The 26,977-nt window shown below is 43.2% G+C and overlaps 1 protein-coding gene across 1 annotated transcript in view; it reads left to right on the forward strand.

Annotated features, from left to right (window-relative positions):
- The first annotated feature begins 6,947 nt into the window (after positions 1 to 6,947).
- The window catches only part of CYSTM1 (cysteine rich transmembrane module containing 1), a 61,194-nt gene continuing 41,164 nt past the window's right edge, over positions 6,948 to 26,977 (forward strand). Inside the window, exons 1-2 of the mRNA XM_069484111.1 lie at positions 6,948 to 7,083; positions 23,299 to 23,505. Of these exons, the coding sequence (XP_069340212.1) occupies positions 23,319 to 23,505 (187 nt within the window). The 5' untranslated portion in view covers positions 6,948 to 7,083; positions 23,299 to 23,318. The remainder of the gene's footprint in view (positions 7,084 to 23,298; positions 23,506 to 26,977) is intronic.

Raw genomic sequence — 26,977 nt, forward strand, 5'->3', positions numbered from 1 at the left:
TTCTACCCACTTTCAGTTTCAAGGTTGTTATCTGCAATCCTACCTCCCAGTAACCCTCCTGGACACAGTGTGACCTCTTACAGAGGTGCAGATCTGTGGACTGAATTATGGCCAGAGAGATTTTGTTTGGTTTTCATGTCAAAATCCTGTTTGCTGGCTTCTCTTGAAAAATCAGAAAACCTGGCCACACTGAGCCATATTCCCCTGTGACAAGTGGCTGGACCTGAAGTATAGCTGCTCCCTTTGCACAGAGCTTGTTCTCCAGTTCGCCATAGTCCGTCCCACTCCCCACAATCCCCCATCCGTACCCTAAAAGAAAGTTCAAGCTAAAAAGCAGATATGGATACAGGGGTTCCAGTCTTGACTTCACCACTTACTCCTGTGGCTCCTTGAACAGGTGTCTGCATCTCTCTAAAGGCTATTTTTAATCCTTACGAAAAAGATAATAATGAGATGATGTATGCAGAGCACTGGCAGAAAGCCTGGCATAGAGGAAGCACTGACTGAGGATTCGCCACGCGTGTTTATTGGTATATAGTACTATTTCTTGTCAGTGACACAGAGGAGACCTGAAGATGGTTATACATATACAAATGGACACACCTACTGTAATGTAAGCTTCACATAAGGATTTTTTTTTTTTGAGATAGGGTCTTGCTTTGTCACCTGAGCTGGAGTGCAGTGACACAATCATAGCTCACTACAGCCCAAACTCCTGGGCTCAAGCAATCTTCCCACTTCAACCTCCCAGGTAGCTGGGACTACAGGTGTGCCATCATGCCTGGCTGATTTTTTTATTTTTTGTAGAGACAGGGTCTATGTTTCCTAGGTTGCTTTTGAACTCCTGGCCTCCAGTGATCCTTCCGCCTTGGCCTTCCAAAGTGCTAGGATTATGGGCATGAGCCACTGCGCCTGGCACGTGGTAGGTGCTCACTAAATGTGTTGAATATGTGGATTTATTGTTTTGCTGACTTCTTATTCTCCTTATGTCATGTGCTAAGTTATCATTGGTCTGTTTTGTAAATATAAATGCAAATAGACTTACAGGCTGATTATTTCTAATTTACATGTGCCAAATATCTTTCCTTAATTCTTTAAAAGATTAAAAGCAGCGAGGTGATTCAGAGTTGATGCATCTTCATTGTCATAGTCAGTTCAGTCACAGCCTGGGAAAAAACTGTATTCTCCCACAGGGGAGATTTTCTAAGATCACTATCAGAAGGCCAGTCCACTTCAGGAATCAGTGCTTCAAAACTCACAATTAAAAATGCATACAGGCCGGGCGAGGTGGCTCACGCCTGTAATCCTAGCACTCTGGGAGGCCAAGGCGGGTGGATTGTTTGAGCTCAGGAGTTCGAGACCAGCCTGAGCAAGAACGAGACCCAGTCTCTACTAAAAATAGAAAGAAATTATCTGGCCAACTAAAAATATATATAGAAAAAATTAGCCGGGCATGGTGGCGCATGTCTATAGTCCCAGCTACTCGGGAGGCTGAGGCAGTAGGATCGCCTGAGCCGAGGAGTTTGAGGTTGCTGTGAGCTAGGCTGACGCCATGGCACTCTAGGCCAGGTAACAAAGCAAAACTCTGTCTCAAAAACGACAACAACAACAAAAAAAAAACCCCGCATACATTTATGTGATGCCTCTGGAGAACTCAAGGTACTGTACAAACACATTTAAAGCATTACGTGCTCCCTGAAGCCTTTTCCTCAGAAGCAATATTTCCAGAGCAAAAGAGCACTTGGGTAAAACCAATGGCAGGTTCTGTGTCATGATCTCAACATGGTTCAACATCTGAGTGGCAGAGTTTGCTCCCCATTAGATGCAACTTTCCTGGAAATGCAAGAGAAGGTGAGCTGATTCCCAAGTGAATTCAAGCCGATTGGAGCTCACAGGAGCTTTGACTAGGCTTGTGGTTGTAGCATTGGTGGCCTGTAGGGGTCAGCTGTGTTTTTTGTTTGCTTAGCATCCATTCCTCCTATTTCTGGTAACTAAACTTCAATTTTCCTTGGGAAGCCATTCCTTCCACACTGTCACCTGTAGGATTTGGGGGAGGCTGAGTTCAGCCCCAGCTCCAGAGAAGAACTGGATCTAGCCAATGAGTCACATTCCCTGGCCCAAGCCACACAAAAAGCAAGCTTTTGGCCTTCTGGATCCTTGAGTGTGGCCTTCTGACTGAATTTTACAGAACAAATCCTTTGAATAAAGATGCCTGGGTCCACTTATACCTCATCCACCGCTGGAGTTTTGGTTTCATGAGTCAATACAATATCTCTCCCTCTTTCTTAAACTAATTTGAAATAGTGCTTCAGTACTTGACTAGCAAATTGGAATTTAAAAGGGTAGATCAGAAAAAGAGGCACAAATCTGTGAGACCCACTGCTCAGGTGAAAATCAAAACCTGGAACCACGGCCAGAAACAAGGGATGACTTTGCCTCTTTCTCCTTCACACGCACACCCCAAATTCCCTTAGAGCAGTGGGCTAGGAAACAGGAGAAGTGTAATTTTTTTCTCATTTCTTTCATGCCCCTACATGAAGGAAGACTCGGATCAGTCTTGCCTGGGTTTTGTGCACGTGCTGGCCACACTCATTGGCATTCTTTTCCCGTCTGTCCCTTTGTCTGCTCCCATGAGGGGTAGGGAGAGCAGACATTGAAATTAGCCAGAGGCCACGTCTTGGCGGACTTCTCTAGTGCTTTCAACTCTCTGTACTTGACTGAAGGGAATTCTGCTAGCATTTGCCATTGAGCCTGTGAGCTCCAAAAAGATGTTGTTCAATTTGTGCAGCATTTGAAGACATTCATCTAATAGAGCCCCTGAGGGCCTGTGCATACCAGGCTCCAGCTTCCACACACTCACCGGCCAGTGGACGGGCCTTCTCATTTCCAGGAGTTGCCCCTGGTCCTCGGTCAGCCCTCCTGCACCCTGTGGGGCGGCACCTTTGCCATGGCCCTACCTTCCCTTCCGACCCAGCCTGAATACTGCTGTGAAATGATCCTTCACAAAACACTGCATTCCATTCCCACTCCCCACTTCAAGGAACTTCATGATTCCCTATGGTTTTCATATTGAATCTATCCTCTTCTGCTCAGCCCTTAATAAAACTAATTATAAAAGCTAACAGTTTGGAGCACTTACCTATGTACCACGCACATAGGTTTCACAGGTTTCTCAGTTAATCCTCAAAATGACACCAATCTTATCCCTATTTTTTTAGATGAGAAAACTTACGTACAAAGGGGTTGAGAACTCATTCAAGGTCTCTCAATAAGTGAAGGAATCTGAATGCAATCCTGTCACTCTGGATCCAGACCCCATGCTTGTACCAGAAGATTCTTCCATCTCAAAAGTTCTTCCATGGTCTGCTCCGTCTCTATGTTATATCTCACAACTCTCCAATATTTATAGTCCAGTTAGGCTGGTCTTATGGCTCCGCCTACCATTCTCTAATTTCATTGTCTTTGCTTATATATAATCCTTCAGTCATTCATTCATTCAACAAAGCCACCAGGCTGATTATACTGTATGCCAATAATTTCATTGTTATTTGCTCATTCATTCATTCATCCAGCAAACATTTACTGAGCCGCTGCCCTAGGTGTTCAGGTCATCCCCCTGACCCAGAATGCTCTCTTCACCTACCACTTCTCCAAATCCTGCCTATCCTTCAAGGCTCTGCTCCAGACCCTTTCATGCAGCCCCCTTTAGCCGAGCAGCTGGCATGGCCCCCAATTCCATGAACACTGAGGGCAAAGAAGGGCATAACATAGTTTAGCATTCAATTTCACAGCAGCCTGGCAAGGTCTCATGCTGTCTCATCTTCACCTCAGGAGTCAGATGCCTGCAGGACCAAGCCAGGGTACTTGCTTCTTTCATATCCATCAGTGCTGAGTGCACTCAGGGCACCCAAGAGACTCTTTCATCCAACTGTTGAGTGAATAAATGGGGTCCGATGAAAACATAATGGTTTTAAATGGCCCTTTAAAAACTATTATGAATCTGCATTCTCTTTCTTTGCCCTAGAATTCAACTAAAGTTTATGATAGTCTTATGAGGTAGGTATTATGTCCCCATTTTACAGAAAAGGTGGGGCCGGCAATGGTGGCTCATGCCTGTAATCCCAGCACTCTGGGAGGCGGAGGCGGGAGGATTGCTTGAGGTCAGGAGTTCGAGACCAGCCTGAGCAAGAGTGAGACCTCGTCTCTACAAAAAATAAAAAAATTAGCCAGGTGTGGTGGCCCACAACTGTAGTCCCTGCTACTTGGGAGGCTGAGGCAGGAGGATGGCTTGTGCCCATGAGTTGGAGGTTGCAGTGAGCTATGATGAAGCCACTGCACTCTAACCCCGGCAACAAAGCAAGATCCTGTCTCAAAAAAAAGAAGGTGAGGCTCAAAGAAGGTTAGTAACTTGCCCAAGTTCATTCACAAAACAGATAAATCTCAGAGCACAGTCTCCCAACCACTGCACCATGCTGCCTCCACAAACCTTGGCTGATTCTACCGAATGAACAAATGTTGAAAACCCATTGCTACTTCTGTGGCTAATGGCCTTTCACAGACAATATGCTTTGCCAGGGCCTTGTACCCAGACATTTTTCTCTATTTCCAGGAGTGGAAATTCACTGCTGTTGTGAAGAAATGACGAAACTCCAGCAACTTCTACATCTGGCCCACTGCTTAGTCCTGGGACTTGAGGTCAAAATCCTAGAAAAAATGGATGTGTTCCCTGGCCACATCTCTGTTCCTGCATGCTGCCAGCAACACTACCTGATTTTACCCACAGGATAACACTCCTTCCTCAGCACAGAGGTTGGGGTAGGGGTGAGAAATGTTCTGGTTTTCCTTTGATAATTACACCGTCACCCTACCAACTCAACAAAAGGGGAGTGGCCAGGGACCTTATTGAAAATATGTCCTAGCATCTTTTCTCCCCAGTATGGCCCCCAAATGTCCCAGCTGCCATATTCAGCTGGCGTGAGATGCTTCCCTCCCTTCCAAAGCAATTACCCCTGCCTTCCACCCCATCCTCACCTTCCCCTGCCCAGATTAGAGGCACGGAGGCATATATCAAGGGCCTGGAAAACTTTCTAGCCAAAAAGCCTTATTGTCTTGATGAGCACTGTCAGAGTGTAGTCATGGATGTGCCTACTTCTCTTCCCTCTGCATCGGTGCTCTGCAAAGGGTGGCTCTTGCCCCCTGATGATCCAGAGATAGTTTTGGGGTATGCATAGATGACCTTCACTCCTCAGAGACTAATAGACAATGCTGCTCTTTTCCACCAGCCTCTGAAGGACACTACCTACTGTCAGCTACACCAGATTCTCCCCACCTGCTGCTTCTTTCCCCTCAAGTCTTTCCTTTTATAGCCTCTCAGCCTCCCTTCCTGGGTCTCTCTTTACCTTGTCCTCGCTTTCTGCAACCCCTTCTCAAACCACTGCCCACTTCTTTCTTTCCAATCCCTCCTCCATTCTCTGCTCCTACCACTTTCCTCCTCCACTGGATCCCACAAACCTCATTCTGGCCCAACTCCCCCCCACCTCTAAGCCCCTCCCTAGATCTGCCAAACACTCCAGGTCTGGCTGCCTCTGTCCTGTTCCCACCATCTTCTTGCCCAGTCTTTTCTGATCAATGGGACCTAAGCTCACGTTTCCAATCTTTTCTTTCCTGTTAGCACAGCTCTCTCTGTCTAGAGCCATGATTCTTTACCTTTCACAACTGTCTTCTTTCCCATTTATATGCTGGTTTCTTTAAAAAGTAAATAAAAGCAAAAAAGTGCCACTTAAAAAAATTAAGTAAATAATAAACAAAACAAATGGTGCTTGGATATAAGATACACTACCCATGCACTTTTGATCTTCAAGGACCATGTCTCAATCGACCTGGCATTGCCCACTGCCTGACACCAAAAGGTGCTCACTAGAAGTTATAGTGATTATAAACTATTAGTTTTAGTACTTATAATCACTATAAGTACTAGTGATAATAAACTAACTTCTGGGTCTAAGATTCCATGCTCTGAGAGGGAAGGACAACATATATGAAACTTTTATGGCAGTGCAGAGATTAAGAGAGTAAAACTTAAATGAAAATCAGTCAGCAAGAAGAGAAGGGATGAGATAAGCATGGCTCTCAAACTGAGACCTCCATGGGGTGTTAAATTTTCATTTTCAAGCTGATGGTTTATTTGGGAGACTGCAGAGTCACAAAGGTGTAGGTAGGCACATCATTATAGCAAGCCAGGGGAAGAATATGAGGAGCAAATCAATTTCTAAAATGAAAAATAAAATTTTTGCAAGTAGGATTTGCAAGCTTGTTCTAGGCCTTGCTCTGGGAGCTTTTCAGTGATTTCTCTTCCGATTGGAATAGGAGATGAAGACCTTCAGGACACAAGGTCCCAGCCTGGGCCTCTCCCATTCCCCCTCCGGACATGAATGTAGTCTTATCACGCTAAGTACTGGCTGTACTATTTGCTGCAAGGTTTATGGGGGAAAGTTGCCACAGAGAGCAAACCAGTTATCAGCTTCAGCCCCAGTCCTCCCAGGTACAGCTCGGGGAGTAAGCCTTCAAAACTAGCTGGGTCTAGACCGAAAGTCACGAGGGGACAGCAGCCCGCAGGAAATCTCGCGCGCCACGCCCTGAGCAGGGTCCCCCAGGGACCCTGGCCTTGTCTCCCAGGCGCCCGCACTAGGGGCGAGAGGGTATCTGTCGGAGTCTCAGTACCAATCCAACCCGAGGAGGGTGCCTGTGGAGGTCTCAGGTATCCGTCGCACTCAGAGACGCGAGAAGCCAACGTCGCGTCCCTCCGGCGCCCACGGCCGCAGAGCGCTCGGGGCAGAGCCCGGAGGCCCAGCGGCTGGGGGCAGGGCTTGTGCTGTGACACCGCCCCTCGCCTCGCCCCTCCCCGCGCGCGTTGCCAGGGTGATCAGGTGACTCAGGGCTCGCGGCGCTCCGGGCGGCTGTGACGTCAGGCGCGCGGCGGCTCCTCACTCGCTCCGAGGCAGGTGCGGCGAGTCCAGTGCGGGGTAGTGCGGTCTCCTCAGTTCCCGACCCCACCGCCATCCAGCCGGTCCGTGGAGGGGAGAGGTGAGGCGCGGCAGGCCCGGGCCGAGCCACGCTGGGACCGGGGGAGGGGCAAGGCGCGACGGGCCCCTGAGCTCCCCAGAGAGCGCCCTGAGAGCCGGCGGGGGCGCGCGCAGCCCCCGGGGAGGGGCCGGGAGCCAGGAAGCCGGCTGCAGCCCTCCAGGAGCCCTCCCGGCGCCCCGCGGGCGCTCGCGGGTTCCCCGTCCCCGCGCCGGCCGCCCGGCCTCTCGGGCTGGACGAAGGCGCCCCGCGGTTCTGCGGTTCCTGCCTCCCTAGGAGTCGGCGGGGTCGGTGCGGGGCTCGCCACACCCGGTCTCCCAGGACCGGGAGGCTCCTGGATTTCTTCGCCTTGGGCTGCGATTTCTGAGGCGCTGCTGTGCGTGCTCCGAGCTGGACCAGCCGGGGGCGGGAGGCCAGGCGGGAGCCCCGCGGGTGGGACAGGGGTCGGGGGTGGACTGGAAGCAGGTGGGGGACGCAAAGCCGGCGCTCAGGGCCAGGGGTAAGCAGAGAAGGTGTTGCGGGAGAAAAGGAATCCTGGCTGGTTTTGAGAGTGGCGGATCGGGATCGGAGTAGACCTGTTGGGGAAGGTGAAATCTGAGCGGTGTCTTGAGGGGTGGGGACTAATCTGGTAGCAGAGGGGGTTGGAAGAGTAGGGGGAAGGGAAAAGGGGACCTCTGGGAAAGGAGACCGTGGGCCTTACGCTGGAGGTAAAGGAAGAACGATTTGGTGATTTACTGGGCTTCGTGCTGGGGCTGTTTTGGGAAATAAAGTTTGGAGACTTAGGTTAGGGCTGTTTAGGAAAAAAACTCTTGAGTGCCCAGCTAAGGCTTTGTGTGTTGTGGGGAGCCATTGAAATGTCGGCTAGATTGGGGTAAAAGGGGAACACTATGACGGGAGACACTGAGGACGTTGTGACACTCCGGAAGACGAGACAACACCGTGGTCTGGTGGGAGTCCTCGAACCCTGCTTATGAAATAGGGTTGGGGGCACAGGCAGGCAGGTGCCTTAACACCGCAGCCATTGTTAGCAGATTTAAAAATTTTTTAAATTAACAGATAATGATTGTGTGTATTTACAGGGTACAATGAGATGTTTCGGTAAATGTAAACTTTGTGGAATAATCACGTTAGCATTTTTTAAAATTCCTTCTCATGAGAGAAAGGACACACCCAACGGCAGCTCATTTTCTTGTATCTCATTTGACTGGCTTTAATGACTAGATGAGAGCTCGTCTCCCTTCATTATGTACGGAGGGTATAACGTCCACAGCACTTTGCCCTTCAGAGTGTCTTACAAAGACCAGTTATCCCCAGGTGAAATGCAAACCCCCCAAATGACTGGTAGGAGATTTAATAAGGGGAAACTATTAAAGGGGAATCTCACCCAAAACATGAACACCGGGCATTGGGTGAACTGAAAGGAATTCATACTCTTCGTTAATTGTAGAACAAAGATCTCAGGCCCAGAGTCCTTTCCTACCAGCCTCTCTGAGCTTGTGGGCTTCTCAGTGTAAGGCTGCTTAAGTGTGAATTGACCATTTTGTCCTAATTTCCTGAGAAACAGGAAAGATATTTTGATTATGTGAAGCAGAACGATTTGGTAATTTATGATTTTTCCCAGCCCTGAAACTTACTGATTCTGTGACCCAAAAAAGTGCAATTCCTTTTATGTTGAAACTTATCAACTTCTTTTTTCTGGGAGGAAGCGAAATGGCTAAAACCTTTCTACCAATTTGTTATTTGTTTGACTCCAGAAAACAGAATTGGGCCTCCAGGGATCTTGTACAGTAAAAGGCAGTTTAGGGAATTGCTAAGGAAAGTGGCCACGGCTGGTTCGTGCGTAAACGTAGAAACCTGTGTAGCATTCAAGGGCGACAAATCCAGAGTGGTGGGCCTGGGGAAAGGGAACTTCCAGTCAGATCAGTGAAGTCATTCTCTGTAACAGAAGCCCCAAAGTGTAAAAGGCCAGAGTAGTCCCCCCCCCACCCCCCTCCGTGTTCCTGTTCATTGGTAAGGATTATGATAGTGATTTTTAAAGGGCATTGTAGGAATCTCTTAATATTAAAAATCACTGAAAATTAGAGGCCGGGCCAGTTGGCTAATGCCTGTAATCCTAGCACTTTGGGAGGCCAGGAGTTTGAGACCAGCCTGAGCAAGAGCAAAACCCCCATTTCTACAAAAAATAGAAGAATTAGACCAGCCTGAGCAAAAGAGAGACCCCGTCTCTATGAAAAATAGAAAAATTAGCTAGGGGCGGTGGTGTGCACATGTAGTCCTAGCTACTCTTGAGGCTGAAACAGGAGTTTGAGGTTGCAGTGAGCTATGATGATGCCATTGCACTCTAGCCCAGGTGACAGGGCAAGATCCTGTCTCAGAAAAAAACAAAAAAACAGTCACTGAAAATTAGATGTCTTGAACACATTAAAAAAATTGTTACCTATTTTCTAAATCTCTTTTGATAATATTTGAACTGGCCAACTAATTATACTTCCTTTGGAAAGAAACAGTCCACCCCCCTCCTCCCTCAAGCAAAATAACTATGTGCTGTCAGGGCAGTTAAGTAGGCCAAGAGTTTTTGGAAATTTTCCGCTTTCATTCACCCCTGCCACCCCCACAAGGTTTCCCGTTGGTAGAGAACTTAAGACTTTGTTGTTGGGGAAAAAAATGTTAGTGTGTTTCCCTAAAAACAAGCTATAATAAACACCAAGACTGGCCTTCAACAGAAATGCTCTCACTTAAGGAGAACTGGGCCCAGGTGAGAGGCAGGGCTAGGGCTATGGGCTGCAGAGTTCTGAGCTTCTCACCTTTGTTACCCAGCTCACAGGAAGGGCACTGCTTTCTTGACATGTAAACATTCCTCGACCTTGAACCAAATAATGGCCAGTAGTCCCTTCACAGAGGTACCGAGGAGAATTAATGAGAGGCTTATATGAAATTTGAGCTCCTCCAAAGCAGAATATTTTAATTCGTGGATGAATGGTTTATTTTGAGATATCATGAAATAAAGAGGTGGAAGTTCTAAGTTTTTGTAAAAGCCTTATTCAAACTCTAAGGTCTTTTTGCTGTTTGTTTGTTTGTTTTGTTTTCCTAGAGTATATGGGCTTGGTTTACCAAGCAGCCTATAATCAAGATCTGGAGGCCTGGGCCTCAATCCGTGTTTGCATTTGATATGTAAATAAGCTCAAATTGTTCACTACCCTTGTTTACTCTCTGTTAACCGGGTCTTGGCTCTTTTAGAGTGCCTGGAGTACACCAGTAACACAGTAGGCTGTGGGGCTGGCACCTTTTGATCCTGCTTCCTTTTAACAGCAAGAGTATTATCAGAAAGTGTCACACCCCTAAACAGAGTTAGTTATTAACTCTTCTGTTAGAGACAGAAGTGGATAATATTGTTTACTAAATTGGATGAGGAGTGATATAGTCATCTTTTGAAATTTCCCTACCCTAGATCATGCCACCAGTTCTGTCTCTCAGTCTAGTAGGGATTCAAGTGCTTGCTGATATGCCCAGGGACACTACTGAATTACGACATCCATCTTTTAGACTTCTGACATTTTGTTGGCCAGATATACCTCTTGCACACAAGGGAAATTATGACAAAAAAGCCTTCCTGTTTTCCTTAGGCTGAGCTGAGTGCTGTGTTACAGGCCTCCAAGCTCCCCATGCTTGACCAAGGCTACTAATTGGCTTGCCTGTAAAATGGGAGTCAGCAATTAAAAAGCAGCAGTATAGAAGCAAGGGAACTGAGCATGCGTTGACCCTCCAGCCTCACAGCCAAAAAGGTTCACACCACTTTGGGCACTATACAAAGGGCTCTTCAAAAGGAAATGAGCTTGGAATGATGTCTTTGTAGTTTTCAGGAGACATATGTGGAATATTAGCACTGATACAGGCCTCAAAGCCAGTCCTGGGAAACTAGATGGGTCTTCACATCGAAAGCAAGGGAGACAGATGGTTTGAGTCCAGTTTCTGTGGGAGCAAGCCTGTGGTATGACTCTACCAGAAACAACGGATGATTTATATTTTTATGAACTCTTTTTGTTAAATGGTTTGAGGGAGTTTTGTTGTTTTTTTTTTTTTTTTTTCGAGACAGTCTTGCTCTGTTGCCCAGCCTAGAGTGCCGTGGCGTCAGCCTACCTCACAGCAACCTCAAACTCTGGGGTTCAAGCAGTCCTGCCTCAGCCTCCCGAGTAGCTGGGACTACAGGCATATGCCGCCATGCCCGGCTAATTTTTTTCTATATATATTTTTAGCTGTCCAGATCATTTCTTTCTATTTTTCGTAGAGATGGGGTCTTGCTCTTGCTCAGGCTGGTCTCAAACTCCTGACCTTGAGCGATCCACCCGCCTCGGCCTCCCAGAGTGCTAGGATTACAGGCGTGAGCCACCGCACCCGGCCTTAAGGGAGTATTAATAGTCATAGTGGGAGGGGCGTTTGATCTAGCTGGATTTACTCATTGGGGAGTAATGCCTTCCTTATTCAGAAGTGCCTATCTCTAGTTCCCTGATGATATGTGGTAAAGAATCATTAGCCAGTCTCAAGGACATTGGCTCAGAAAATACATCATAACTGAAAAGTATGTAGACATGGTCATTGTTATGTTCATGGGGGACAGTTGAACTGCAAAGGTATTTGGAGAGAGGAAGGCCTTGGAAATGGTGTTAGATTCTTGCCACACTGAATTTCTAATGTTGCACACGGCGTTTTACCAGTCAGCTTTCAGTATCAGGACCTTCGGCAAGATCAGTTCGGGAGAGTATGTGTGAAGAGTGGGACATTTGTATGAATGTGCCTTATCATTAAGCCAAATGCTTAGTGTTTTCCTGCTGCCACTAGCTTCCGGGACACTCCAGACTCTGCCCTCTTCCCTTCCCCTAGCCTTTCCTCCCCAGCACCACCTTCTATAAAGCCAATCTAATTTCTGATCCCAGTTTCTGCATCCTTCTGTCTCTGCTAACTTTGCTAAACTAATTCCTGGTGATCTTAAATGTCTGGTGGTGGCTAGATGAGAAACTCTAGTGAGGGGTAGTTGTATTTAAAGTGAGGGTCTCATAAGTGGAAACTCCAGTGTTTTTCACACTTCATTTGTTTTCTCCTGCTTGATTTTTGTCTTAACTCTATGCCATCTGTACTATTAACATTTTTCTTTAAGTTGATCCATTTTTAAAACCCTAAAATTTATTTAAAAGGGAAACTGTGTCATTGCCTTACCTTAAATTGAAAACAACTATATCACCTGCCACAAATAGAAGGTAAATACAAAAAGGCATAACTAATAAAATAAAGTTGTTTGTCTGTGTTCGCCAAATGATGCCGCATATCCCACTTGGGGAAGTACTACCGTCACCCAAAGATATGCCTTACTAATAGTGAGTTTTTCAGGTGACTGTGGATGGGTAGTAAGATGGTTTGGGTTAGGCAGGCCTTTAGAGAGGGCCCCTTAAATACTGTCTTCCCGGTGTAGCTCTGTGATACTAGGAAGGCCACAGAATGAAGAATCTAGGAGCTACAAAGAAGTTCAATGAGAAACCACTGGTGTTTCCACGTGAAGTTTGCCAAGAGGAGGCCTGAGTGGTGGTGAGGCTGTATACTATATTAAATTCTAGGCCCTCTGCCAGGGATGTGGCTTCATTGATGCTGTGTTATATTGTTCTTTCTGTGCAAGTGTGGCCCTAGAAAACTCAGATTTTTCTTCAGGCAGGATGCTATTTTTTTTTAACCTGTCAATATACGAAACTATTTTGAGCATCTTGTCTTTCACTTATAGTGAGCTTTTTGTGGGTATTGCTAACGACAATAATCTAAATTATCATCCAGCATTTGTTTTTTTTCCAGGCTTTGTTGTCCATAAAGACTATTCCTTTAAAAATCCTATGAAAACAGAAGAAAGGGGGAGGGTGAGCTACCCTGGGGTTGTACTGTCTTTCCGGGTGCCACACATGGGAGGCATGAGTGGTATTTGCTGGTGTGAAGAGAAATTCACTGTTGTCCATTAAGAGCCACCCTGCAGTGCTGACTGAGCTGCTGCTCCCTCAGAGGGTCAGGAGAGCACTCTTTCATGGTGGAGCAAAGCTGTGGCTGGCTAGATATTCATCAGGAACCAGGAGCGCTTAGTTAAATTGCCAGCACATTAAGCTGTAGGGGCCTCTTTCTAAACCATCAAGATTTCAACTTTCCCACAAAGCCTAATCTAATGCTCTGGGAGGAGGCGAGCAGAGCCTGTCTTTCAGGAGCTGTGCTGGTGGGGGACCTGGCCTGGGAAGTGGCCTTGTCAGGCTTGTTGGGAGAGATGGACCTGTCCCTTTCTATTATGTCCTCTCAACTTGGCGGGGTGCAGAGTTCTTCCCGTCTCTCTCTCTCTCTCTCCATGCCCTAACCTCTCCTTTTATTTTCCCAACTTACTTTCTGTATTAACAGCCTGTTTCCCTTTTCCTTTCCCTTCTGTTCACTGCTGCCCTCTCTTTTGATCCTTTCTCTTGCTGGGCCTCGTTTTCTCTCCATTCTCACTTTGAGGGCTATGTGAAGTTCCAGAGTTACAATGCTGTCCTGTATGTCCCAGTAACTAGATGCAATTCAGAGGTCCCTAGCCTTTTTTTTCCTGAGGAGGAGCCAACCTTCACTTTTTCCACTGCCTTTTAGATAGCAGTGTTGGTGAATTACTGACCGGAGTCCCTGAGCTGAGTGGTTGGGTAAGGCTGGATGTGGCCCTCCCCCAAATCGGGGTCCCAGATATATGAGGAGGGGGTTGTAGTAAGGATTTGCTGGCAGTGATAGGAGCTGTCAGACAAGGGCCTGAGTCCTTGAAGACTCCTTCCAGAAGCTGAAGGCAGAAGAGTCCTACATCCAGGCAATCCTCTGGTTTTTGGAGAGGACCATACATGATGAATGACGGCTAGAGAAGGGGCCCTTGGTGAAGTTGGCCTGGAACCCACCAAACTATTTGTGACTTTGGATCCTCCCTTGGAACCAGGTTTTTCCAGGTGGCAGCTGAAACAAATTGTGTTCTTGGTGTAGTTGGATGGTTGTTGGAAGCATCTAGAAGCATGGCTTTCTTGCTCAGTGAGTTAAGAAATGGATTATATTCTCCTAAAAGCCATGTGGCCGACTTTACCCAAAGATGATCAGCAGGAATTTTAACTTTTATTGTTGTATGTGACATGTATGATAAAGTATATATAACATAAATGTTCAGTTTAATCAATACTTGTATTCATTAGTATAACAGTGTAATCTATTCAGGTCTAGAAATAGAACTTTGTTTTTAAACCCAGATGGGGCAATAGAATGCACTGTGTTGCAATTTGTTTTTTTTGTTTTTTTGCACTTTTCCTTATCAGCGCATGTAGTTGTACCTCATTCTTCTTAAGGGTCATGTAGCAGCAGTTCCGTGGTTTGGAAATACCGTGGTTTATTTAACCATTGCCCATATTGATGGACATTTGGGGGGTGTGTGTGTGTGTGTGTGTGTGTGTATGTATAAAGTTGGATTTTTTTTTTGGCATACTGGTGTAAGTGTATATCTATAGGATAAATTTCTAAATGTAGACTTTCTGGTTCAGAGGATAGGATGCTTTTATTTATTTGGGATTCTACTTAAAAAATGTGTCTTTACTGAAGAGTTTATAAGAAAAAAGGGATGGACCCTCTTTAAAAAGAAAATTTGTTTACTCCAAACATTAGAGAGGAATGGGACACCAATGCCTGGGTGGCTAAGGGTAGGCCATTTTTGTTGTTGATATTTTCAGGTAGTAATGATTTTTTTTGAAGGGCTGTTTAATAAATGTTATAGCTTGTAGAAAAACAGGTCTTGGATCCAGCCAGGGGTTCTTTATAGAAAGCTTTATGCAAAAAGATTTTAGCAGATGATATGTTATCCTCTATTGAAGGGAACTTCTCTGAGTTCCCTCAGAAAGTCCCTAAGTTTAATATTGGAGGAAGATAAGATTGATTGACTACAGCCATATTTTCTAATAATTTTGAACTGTGGTGGATAATTAATGTGGATATGACTTTTCAGACTTTGCTGTTCCTACTCTAATCTACAGGGACAAGTTAAGAATGCTTACATCTTTGTGTCAGCTTAATGTTGGGGATAGTGACTTAAAACAATTACCTGAATGGCATTTGCAAACCACGTTGCTAAATAGTGTGTAGACTTTTTAGCTTCACGTGTATTCAGTTATAAAAGCAATAACTGTATAGTTTTTATATCAAATATTCTTTGTGAAAAAGGCAAATAAATAAGACAGTCTCTGCATCTCTTCATCACTCTAGGCCACTATGTTATTTTTTGGCTTCCATGTGTACTTTGATGCCCTTGTTCAGTGAAAGGTCTGACATCAGAGCTGTGTGTCATTGTGTACTACATAGAAAGGCTATTCTAAAGCTATATGCCAAAATATTTATTTATTTTATTTATTTTATGTATGTATATATGTATGTATGAATGAATGAGACAGTCTCATTCTGTCGCCCGGGCTACAGTGCCGTGGCATCAGCCTAGCTCACAGCAACCTGGCTCAGGTGATCCTCTTGCCTCAGTCTTCCAAGTAGCTGGGACTACAGGCATGCACCATCACAGCTGGCAAATTTTTACCATTTTTAGTAGAGACGGGTCTCACTCTTGCTCAGGCTGGTCTCGAATTCCTGAGCTCAAGCGATCCTCCCCCCTCAGCATCCCAGAGTGCTAGTATTATAGGAATAAGCCACCATGCCTAGCCAATGCTCTAATTTTTATTAATTCGTTGACTATATGAGGATAGCTCAGGACCTGGCAAAACACTCTGGCAAAAAAAGATTGTGAATGAGGTAGAGGATGGCTAATAATATTTGGTATTTGGACAATGATGGAGTAACACTGCAAGTTATCTTCTTTCAGTCTGCTCCCAAAAGAAAAGCAACTTAGGAAATGTCAATACACAGCAAAACGTGTTAGAAACAGTGAGTAGGTCATAAAGAGAAATATCTTGTCCATGTTATGCTAACTATCAGAGGTCTCCTGGTGTTTTACTGTTGGTGGAACCACCACTACCATCTTTAAAAAAGTAAATCCCTGCTGTTGCTTTTCCCCCAGGGCTCCTGTGTTAAACTGTCCATATCAGGAGTAGGTTCTTCCTAGGTGAAGGCCTAGTTTTAGAACGCCTGTTCTTATGACTTTAGTTTTGAAGTTTGAATTTGAGACCATCATTTCTTATCTCTGCTCACATGTATGTGTGCCATGACTCTCCTGATTGGGGAGTCATTTAGGCTTCTACTTGTACCTCCGTTTCAATAAAATTATATAACTCTTTGACCACCCCCTGGACTTCCCAAAGTAGGTTTTGTCTATTCTTCATGGCCAAACGACCGTCATCATACCCTTGAAAGTTGGAGAACTTCCAGTATTTCTTATCTGATACAGTAACAGATAAATAGAAAAGATAGTTTTATTTTTATTAATAGCAGTGCTAAAGGGGAGGAGCAAGCCAGCTAGAGTTCTTTCTCTCTTATCTCCAGCTCTGGGCCTGACATGCAATATTTAATATAAATATTGTTGAATAAATGAATAAGTTTGTCAGTAGTATCCAACAAACAAAGTTACATGAATTCTTTTATTTTTATTTTATTATTTATTATTATTATTTTTTAGAGATGGGTCTCGCTGTATTGCCCAGGCTGGTCTCAAACTCCTGGCCTCAAGCGATCCTCCCACCTCAGCCTCCTGAACAGCTGAGATTATAGGCACGAGCCACCAAGTTGGGCTATCTGAATATTTTTAAAAGAAATAAAGAATAACTATAGAAAAGGAAGATGCAACAATCCTGAAAGTCTGCTCTAAGCAAGGCTATTTGTTGAGCTGACCCTTTGGCCTCATCCCATACAGTGTGCTTCAGCCATAGTGAACCTGTTCAGTTCCTCAAATGCACTCTGCTTTTTCTCTGAGACATCTCACACATTGGTGTCTCTGACCAGAGCGTGAGAGTTAGAGTAATGTGAATTTCTGTTTATGCTTAGCTCTCAGTGTAACATCACTCATTTCCTCTTCAGAAGCTTTCTCAGACTTCCCTGCCTAGTTAGTTGTCTCTACTTTGAGCTCACAGTAGTCTGTGCTTCCTCTATCTTAGCTTGGTTTTGTAATTGCTGATGTTAATGTCTATGTCTCTCACTAGCCTGAATAGGAACTGTCTCTTGCTTACCATTATCTTGGTAGTGCCTGGAACCACTAATGCTGGGTAATAGTCAGTACTCCTGGTAGCATTTATGGAATGAACAAATGACTGTGTGAATAGAATAACATGTCAATACTAAAATTTAATGAAAACTGTAAAACAGGGATGATATGGCAGCACAAAAACCTAATTCTAAAGCTTTTTTTAGCCAACAAACCACACTCAAAATTATGGGTGTGAGATTCAAGAAATATTGAGGGACTTAGAATATAAAGCAATCTATTTACAAAGGTCGTATTTAAAAGGCCAGCTAATTGGGGAGTTTAAAGAAATAAAAGACTTGGAGATTTTTAGGGTAAGGTTTGCTGTCATGTTTTCATACTTTAGAGACAATTTTATAAGTTACCAGGAAACATATTTAAGGATAGAAGGATAAACATGACTTTAGACTTTGATAATAAGGGTTCCAAAGGGAGGGGGGAACCCACTGCATGTAACCCAGAGAATTTTGCTTTTTTACCCCAAGTCTGGTACCCAGTCAAGTGACTTCTCAGTTTGAAGCAGAAAGAAAACATTTAAAGACCTCAGGGAACTTAAGTGTCTTGTGGGGGAAAAAAAATCACACAAAAAGCAGTGAAGAATAGGTGTAAGAATAGATTGTTAACAAGGGGAAGAATAGTAATGGGAAGGAAAATTGGTGTATCAGAAGTGGATAGGAGGTCTAAAGCGGCATTTTAGCCATTAAAAATGGTGGGCAGCGTGGAAAGCAAGCACTAAGAGAACTTAATGTTTTTCCTGATTACACAGTTTCTCTTATTGAAGAATTTTCAGAAACACAAGTATAAATAAAAATTGCCCACTTTTTCAGCGCCCAAGGAAAACCACTATATTTTTTTCTTTCTGGCCAAATATTGTCTGTATGCTATTACTATACAACTTACAACAAAGGGTGAAAATCTTTATGTACAACTCAATACGTTCACATGTATTCGTTTAAACATGACTCAGCTCAAGATACAAAACATTTCCATCATCCCTGAAGGGCTCCCCTGTGTCCTTTGCCTCACTTTCTATAAATTAGTTTTGGCTCTTCTTACATTTCATATAAATGGAATTATAGCGTATCATTGAATGGTAGAAGGGCTGTTAAGTCTGGCTGCTTTGCTCATCCATCATTGTCTCTGGGATTCATCCATGTTGTTGCATGTAATAACAGTTCCTTTATTGTTGCTGGATAGTTTTCTACTCTATAAATATATCATTATTTATCTGTTCTGCTGATGAACATTTGGGTAGTTTTCAGTTTGGCACTATTATAAATAAAGCTGCTTTAAACCTTCTTGTATTTCTTTTGGTGGACTTACTCATTTCACTTCAATAAATATCTAAGAATAGAGTTACTACGTCATAATGTAAATACTGCTGAAGTTATGAATATATGGTATGCTATCTTCTATTAAAAGCTTGATTGTTTTAACTTTTATATATAGGTCTATGATATATTGTGAATTGTTTTTGGTGTATAAGGGTGGGAGTCAATGTTCATCCCCCCCCCCCACAAGGATATCCAATTAATCCAGCACTATTTATTGGAAAAACTACCTTTTGCTTTCTGAATTATAGTGGTGACTTTCTGTTAAATTAGGTGATTGTACTGTATGGGTGTTTTACACCAATGCTTCCTTCTATTGCATTGATCTGTTAATATTTATTTTAAAGAAAGTTGAGGTCATGCTGAATATATAGTTTTTAAATTTTTCTAACACAATATTATTAATATGTCATACTTAAAAAGCATAAATTAAAAATGACTGCAAAAAAAACCCATTATACAGATGCACCATAATTTAACTATTTTCTTTCTTTGGACATTTAGTTTGTTTTTTCCTTTCTCTGTTTTGTTTTGATCTGTCTTTTATGTTGGAGTCTTTCCTCCACTGTCTGATAATCTTTGTCCATTCATTTATGCATGAGGCAATAAAAAGCCCATTAGAAGTTCTGTGTGCGTGGGCACACTATGGGTGATTGTGTGAGTCATTTCTTTGGTGTCTCCCCAAGTATTAGTATCTTTTTTTTTTTCCATTGGGACTGTTCAGTTGTTCCAGAGGAAAATCCTCCACTGTACTGTCTGCAGAATTATGCCAATCTATCAGGTATCTTAAAATTTAAAAAATAGTAACTTTGGAAAATATTATTTTTTTCTGCATCTCTACTTTGATGAGGTCTTTCATATTGTCTTATCTTCCCTGATTACTTTCCTGAAGAATAGTTTCTGCCCTTCTCATTGTATTATGTGATTGAGTGACTGCTGACTTTGAACATGTCTTAAACGTGATCGTGCAGTAGTAGTGTTCATTACAGTCTATTAATGGATCTTAGCTGCTGCACTATTTGAGCTGTCCCTTTTGGAGCTCTGATTGGCCTTTAATGCTACAATTTACACTGTTTACATTTGATCCTTAGTGTAACACTTCACTATAGTCGGGTTTACATTTTTACCTGACCAAATTTATGAGGGAAAGCAGTTATGTTACAAAGTTCAGTATCATACCTTAAATCTAAAGCTCATTTGTGTTTGGCTATGTTAAGTGGTTTGTACTAGACTGTATCAGTGTTAGGTAATCCTTTTTACTTTAGTTTGGTTCTTTACCAGCTTAGGAACAATTGATTCCCACTGGGTGCAGTCCTGCTTTCCAAATGCCTGCTCTAGGATCTTGGATCCAGCACAGATGCTCTTTCTTTCTTTTGCTGTTCTCTCACTGGGAGTTTTTCTACCTAGAGGAAATTGAAAATAGATCCAGATCTTTATTCCTCTAAGATGACTGCCTATCTTGGGAAAGACAGGAAGTCTGTGTGTGGAAGGGGGTCATGGTGGCTGGAGCACCTTTGTGGTTTATGCTTTTTATAAATGCCTCCGTGAATAGCATGTGGGATTTTTTCCTCCCAGACCTTACTTGATTCTTCAGGCAGAGGGAGAAAGGTACAAACTAAAAATGAGGGGGAAACATGATTAAGGGCTAGATAAGTGAGAAGGACATGTACACTTGGAAAAGAGTTTTGAGGGAGAGAACTTCACAGGATAATGAGGAAATATATGCGGATAGGTAGATCAACAAGTCAGGAAACATTGACGTCTGAGGTTGTAGTAGTATACTCTTTGTTCTTTTTTTCTCCTCAATACCCATTGTTCTTAGAAGAACAATGTCTTCAGAGAAATCTAGGTCTAGATTTTGCTAAAGTGAGAGCAGTCATTACTGCATGGTCTTGTTGGACTGTTCAAGTTAAACTACAGTTTAAATGAAATTAGGTCTGAATTTCAGGACAGAGTATTTATGATGGCTGTGTTCTACTTCTGTGATTTAAAAATAAATAATGGAATGGCCATATAGGAGTTAATGCAACTAATTTCTGTGTTAGCCAAGGCTCACTAGGTTTTCCACAGCCTTCCTAGAAGAGAAAAAACGAAATGCATTCATGTAAGTCCAAATTTATGTGATGATTATAGTGTTAGTCACCACGAGCCTTTGCATTAGGGTAAGGGGAAAGGCCATTCCCATGTCAGAGTGTACTGCCAGTTGGCATAGACCAGAGAGCAGAGAAGGGAAGGAACTCTAGTGTTTTCTGAGTCCTTTCAGTTCCTAGAAAGATAAGATCTTATGACTGGGTGTGATGGCTGACGCCTATAATCCCAGCGCTTTGGGAGGCCAAGGTGGGAGGATAACTTGAGGCCAGGAGTTCAAGACTAGCCTGGGCAATATAGCAACACCCCATCTCTATAAAAAATTTTAACATTAGTGAGGCGTGGTGGCGCATGACTGTAGTCCTAGCTACTCGTGAGGCTGAGGCAGGAGGATTGGTTGAAGCCCAGAGTTCAAGGCTGTAGTGAGCTATGATTACACCACTGCACTCCAGCCTGGGTGACAGAACAAGCCCGTCTCAAAAAAAAAAAAAAAAAATTAAGAAGGTCTCTAAAAGGGGAAACAGAATGCAGATTGAAATAGAGACCCCCCCAAGCCATCCTGATTCCATATTATAAAATTTCAATTTATAATCACCTCTTTCAAGGGATACTCTGTACTTCCATCTCTTTCTACTGGGTTTAAGCCCCTTCTCCTGCCCAGCAGTCTGTTTAGCACCTTTTCTAAAAATCATTGTTTTTATGCTTGTCTTCTCAACCAGTTGCCCAGGGGAAGGGTTTGAGCCATACTGATTGCTATACCCCACATAGCCCAGTGTCAGGCACTGAGTCAGCACTGCATAATGTATGTTTGGTTGAATGTACCCAGAAGGGTTCATTCGCTTACCTTACTATTGGTTTCCAGGACTGGAAATTCTATTTCTTTTTTTTTTTTTCTTTTATTTATTTTAACACATCTGCTACAGATGATTGGAAATTCTATAGAGGTAGTTTAGGTTAGGCTGGGCTTCAGTCTTTGATTGATATGCTGTTACAAAGTCATGTGGAATCCTATTTCTTTCCTTTTTCCTGCTCTGCCTTTCTGAAATGCCCACTTCATGTTAAAGCTGACTCCTTCTCAGTGCTGCAAATTGAGTGTCAGCAATTTTGTAGGCTATGTCTTTCCTAGACTTTGTGTATGCCTGTGTTTAGGGGAAGAGAAGGTCGGGTGGGAAAGTCCGAACTTTTTACTGACAGAACCAGTCCCAGTGGCCAGGGGATGCCATTTACATTTGGCTTAGTCTTAGATCCCTTGAATCAATCATGATGAAAAAGGGGAGAGGGTGACCTGAATTGGCTTACCTAGGCTGGGCTCACCCTGGAGCTGGGATGAGATGAGCTTTCCCTGAAGCATGTGAGCTACAGGAAGAATGAATGGATATACCTACCTGGAAATCCGACTACCATTAGGAAGGAAGAATATGGATATTGTGTGGGCAACCGGCAAAGTCCACTGTTATACTAATCCAGATTTTCTAGGGAACCTTACTTTATGACTATTCTGTCTTTCATATGAAGTCACTTATGAATTTATTGATTGCGTGTTATGAAAAATAATAGTGAAATTATTAAATTTTTAGTGTGAAACTCTTCCCTACTATTTAATTGGGGATAGAAGACACTCAAATAGAGAAAAAGTTAAATAGTAGTGTAGGAGATAGGTAACAGTACGAAGCAGCAGTATGACAGATGTGTTGTTTAAGTGAGTCATCCGTAGAATATATACTTTGCATTCCCCAGTAATTGTTTGCTTCTAATCTGGAGATCACTGTGCCAGGCACCGTAGAGGTCAAAGAGATCATGGAAACAAGATGTGGCTCTTGAAGCTTCAAGCCCAATCAAGAGAATGATTAACAGGCTTGGGCACCAGGAAGCATGGCCTCACTCACAGAAGCAAACCCCTGAGGACAGGAACCTGTAGACACAAGTGAGGGCTCCTGGTGAGCCCTCCAGAGTCCTGGAAGCCTGCGTGGTCAGAGGAGATGCTTGGCATTCTCTGTAGACAGCTCTGCCCAACTGCTCGGAGTAGTGGGTCTGAGGAGAGCAACCAGATCACTCCAGTGCCCAGTGCCCAGTGCCCAGGGCAGTGGTAGTGGTTACCTTTGGTTGGTCACTGCTGCTTGTTAGAAGACCCCACTGGGTTCAACTCTGTTTATTGGAGAGTTTCTAGTAGCAGATCAGTGTCTACTGATCTGAGTCAGAGTGCTGTTAGGCTTTCTGCCTTATTAAAGCTGTCCAATCACATTTATGGACATTTCAGCAGATTTAAAAAATAAAATATCTTGTTATTCATTGAGCACATTTATTTAGGGGACTGCCTTGTACCAGGCCCCTATGCAAGGCTCTAGGGACATGGCAGTGATCCAAAACCAACTTGATCCCTGCTGTCACAGCCTACAGTCTAGTGGGAGAAACAGACAAAAGGCAAATAAATACATAAGATAATAGCCGATTGTGATGGTGAGAAGGAAGCAAAATGGGCAGAACTAGAGATTTGTAAAAGGCTTGATTCACCTTCATGGCATTTTGTAAGTGATTTCATGGGTTAGAATTTTTTTCCTAATGATTTCCACCAGTTAAATGCAAATAATTTTGATTCTTTTTGTCTCTTAGGTGCACTTGGCAGGTCCCTGATGAACCAAGAGAACCCTCCACCGTATCCTGGCCCTGGTCCAACGGCCCCATACCCACCTTATCCACAACAACCAATGGGTCCAGGACCTATGGGAGGACCCTACCCACCTCCTCAGGGGTACCCCTACCAAGGATACCCACAGTATGGCTGGCAGGGTGGACCTCAGGAGCCTCCTAAAACCACAGGTGTGTGTCTGTGAATATGTGGGTTACATGCATGTGTGCAGTTCCACGTCACCAAAGGAAATGTTTGCATGTTTTTTTTGGCAGAGAAGAAACACTGGCTTTTGTGACTTGTGGTTGATGTCTCCAAAGCTTGATGATGACTTAGAGTGGCGGCTTCCTCCTGAGAATGACTGCCTTCCTTCTCAGAAGGCCCAAGTCAGCTCTGCCTATTTCATTCATGCCTCTTGTTCCCTCTGGGGCTTATGACTTCCTGGCTGACAAGTTTTCTAAGCGCTACCCCATAGAGCACTGGTAGGGGAAAGTACCAATTGGGTTCTTGCCCTGGCAGCCAGTTTTGTTTTTCAGGTTGAGCCTTTAGGGGTTATTTTATCTGTCAGCTTGTTGACCCTCAAGTCATCCTCTTGCCCCTGCTATTGGGGTTGGTTTTCTTTACTAAATATTTTCGTAATTCTATTTAACCTGCTAGTTTTCAGCAGACTTCAGAGTCCTTCTTGTGTGCTAGAACAGTGCTACTCAGAGTTCAGTCTGCAGACAAAATACTGGTCCATGAACAGTGAATGGTTATTGGACGATGGCGAGATAAATACAGAAAGTGAGAGTAAACATTTAGAAACTTTTAGAGCAATTTGATATTGCTGTGACATTCAAGCATGTAATCTTGCATTTTACAAAAAGTTCAGTTTGTGCAGGATTAAAAATAAAATATCTTGAGAAGCACTGTGCTAGATGTTTTGGTCACTATTTTATAATGCATTGGTTTGCAGAATAGCTGCTCTCTTATAGCTCTTTCAGCTTTTTAAGATAGCTAATTCTTACTGAGTGCTTATTACATGTGACATGGTCTCCTAAGAGCTTTATATACATTAACATTTAATCCTTGCAACAATCCTATGAGGTTATTCCTGTTTTATAGTGAAGTAATTGGGATACAAAGTAGAGTAATGACTCGCCCAAGGTCACCCAGCTACAAGTGGGACATTCTAGCTTAGAATCCTGATAGTTTGTCTTAAAAAATCTGTACCTATAATTTATTGCTACACTGTTGTCCCTCTCCTGCATCCTGCATTTTCTGTGCTGATTCACATTCATCTGAATTTAGAGCCTTAGGCTTCCTCTGAGAGGTTTTCCTATAGTTTAACTCTTTACTAATCAAAATTAACAGAATTGATGGTTAATTTTATTCTAGGATATGAGGATTCTTTAGAATTGGTAGTTACCATGGAACGAAAATAATATTTAAGAGGAATTTTGCACTCAATAGGGAAAGATTCTACTTTTACAATGTCATGTCTTATACTCTGTTAAAATGGAAGCATTTGAACACCTTTAAAGAATTCAGTTTATCTTGAAGGAAAACGTTTACAGTCTGAGATTCTGTTCTGTTGTACCAGTTTTATAGTGCGTGCTCAAAGAAATGAGGGAAGCATAACCAATGTAATCAGAGTAGCTGGCATTCAAATTTGTGACATCACAGGAGCATTTCCTGAAAATAAATCTCAGTGTCTGGGTTTTCTGCTTCAAAATGAAGTAACTCTGTGATGAATGAAAGAAAGCAGATGGAAAAGACCACATACTGTATGATTCTATTTATGTGAAATTCAAAAATAGACAAAAAGAATCTATGGTGCTGTAGATCAGAATAGTTGCTTCAGGCTATGGACTTGGGTGGGGGTGTGTTGGTTATTGATTAGCATGGGCACAAGGGAACCTTCTGGCATATCAGGAATATTGTGTATCTTAATTTAGGTAGAAACATTCTTCAGGATGTGCACTTATGATTTTTGCACTTTGCTATATACTATACATTGATGTTTTAAAAAGTCATCCCAGCATCTGGGTTATCCGATAAACTCAGCCTAATGCCTACCTGGTGTTATGTCTTTCACTCATAGCCCTCATGTTTTTTCTGTCCATTTCCAGGCCAGTGTTGTTTATACTGACTCTCTAACTAGTACTTGATGAGCTTAGAACTTGATTGAACTGGTCTAAAATAAATGCTTTCCAGGTTTGATGGACTTTTTCCGCTCGTGAGAAAATACTCACAGATTTGGTCCTCTTACTTTTGGTGTAATTTAAGTATTGATGTTAGCCTTTTTGAGGTAAAAATAATTTCTTAATTCTTCTTAGGATTAAAGGCTCATTGAGTTCAGCCTTTCAATTGTGATGGATTTCATAAATGCATTTGAAAACTTTGATATCCTTTCCTGTGGAATTTCTTTGTCATTAGCATGTGAATTGTTAACTCTCTGCACCCATTCTGTACGCAAACATGGCAGGTGATGCCAATGGTCAAGTTCTCTCACCTGGGATCCAGGTTCTGTGAATGAGACCCTTTGGGGTTGTAGGCTCATTAAAGGATGAACCCTTTAGGGACCCATTTCATTCCTTGCTCTTGATATTGCTTCTGGGATCCCCAGTCAGAATCATGTGTTCTCATGCTGTGTATCTGAGCTCTGTATGGAAATTTAAGCTTTTTATCTCCAGCTGGATGATTTTATCTACTACTATAGAGCTGCCTGCCACTTAGGTTCAACTGTGTAATCCATTTTGTTAATGGCTACATAGGTGGAAATGGTCTTTTTCAAAGGAAGAGCCATCTCCTTTTTTCTTAATTTGTGTCTGGTAATTAGTTTTAAAGGGCTTTAAAAAAGGTGTGATGAATGGATAGGCAAGTGGGGGTAGATGGCTGTCTAAGCAGAACCTTCTTTTGTCATCTGTTTATGATTCAGAGTTCATTTTTCAGAAATTGTGGCCCCAAACCACCTTTTGTTTTCCTTAGGAAAGCATCCTTTTGGAAACCATGCGATTGGAAGCAGCAGATGCTTATGAGAATGAGGCATCCTAGAGAGCATACCTAGTAGGTTACCTTAAGGATCTCCTGGGTTGTTTTTAATAACTGTAGCAACTAGTATTTCTTGAACACAGTGCTTGATATTAACCTCATGTAATCTTCACAAAAACCGTAAAGTATCATTCCCATGTTACAGAGGTGGAATCTGAGGCTCAGAGAGGTTGTGTTTCAGTTATCTATTGTATAACATATCACCCCAAAACTCAGTGGCTTAAAACAGCAATGATTTATTATTTCTCATGATTCTCTGAGTTGACTGGGGGGTTCCTCCGCTTCATGTGATCTCTTCTGGGGTCACTTATGTAACTTTATTCGGCTGTTAGCCAGACCGGGACTAGGATGTCCCAGATGGCCTCATTCACATGAGTAAGATCTTGGTTTGCCTCCATGAGGCCTCTCTTATCATTGGGAGGTCTAGCCTGAGCTGCTTTACATGGCAGGCAGCTTCCAAGAGGGTGAAAGTGGAAGCTGCCAGGCTTTTGATAGCTAGGCCCAGAACTGGCACAGCCATTATTCACAGCAAGTCACAAGGCTAGCCATATTCAGTAGGAGGAGCAACAGATACCATCTCCTCCCTCTCCCACTTTTTTGGGTAACAGCTTGATTGAGATATAATTAATA

This window comes from Eulemur rufifrons, chromosome 10, assembly GCF_041146395.1.
Source record: "Eulemur rufifrons isolate Redbay chromosome 10, OSU_ERuf_1, whole genome shotgun sequence".
NCBI lineage: Eukaryota > Metazoa > Chordata > Mammalia > Primates > Lemuridae > Eulemur > Eulemur rufifrons.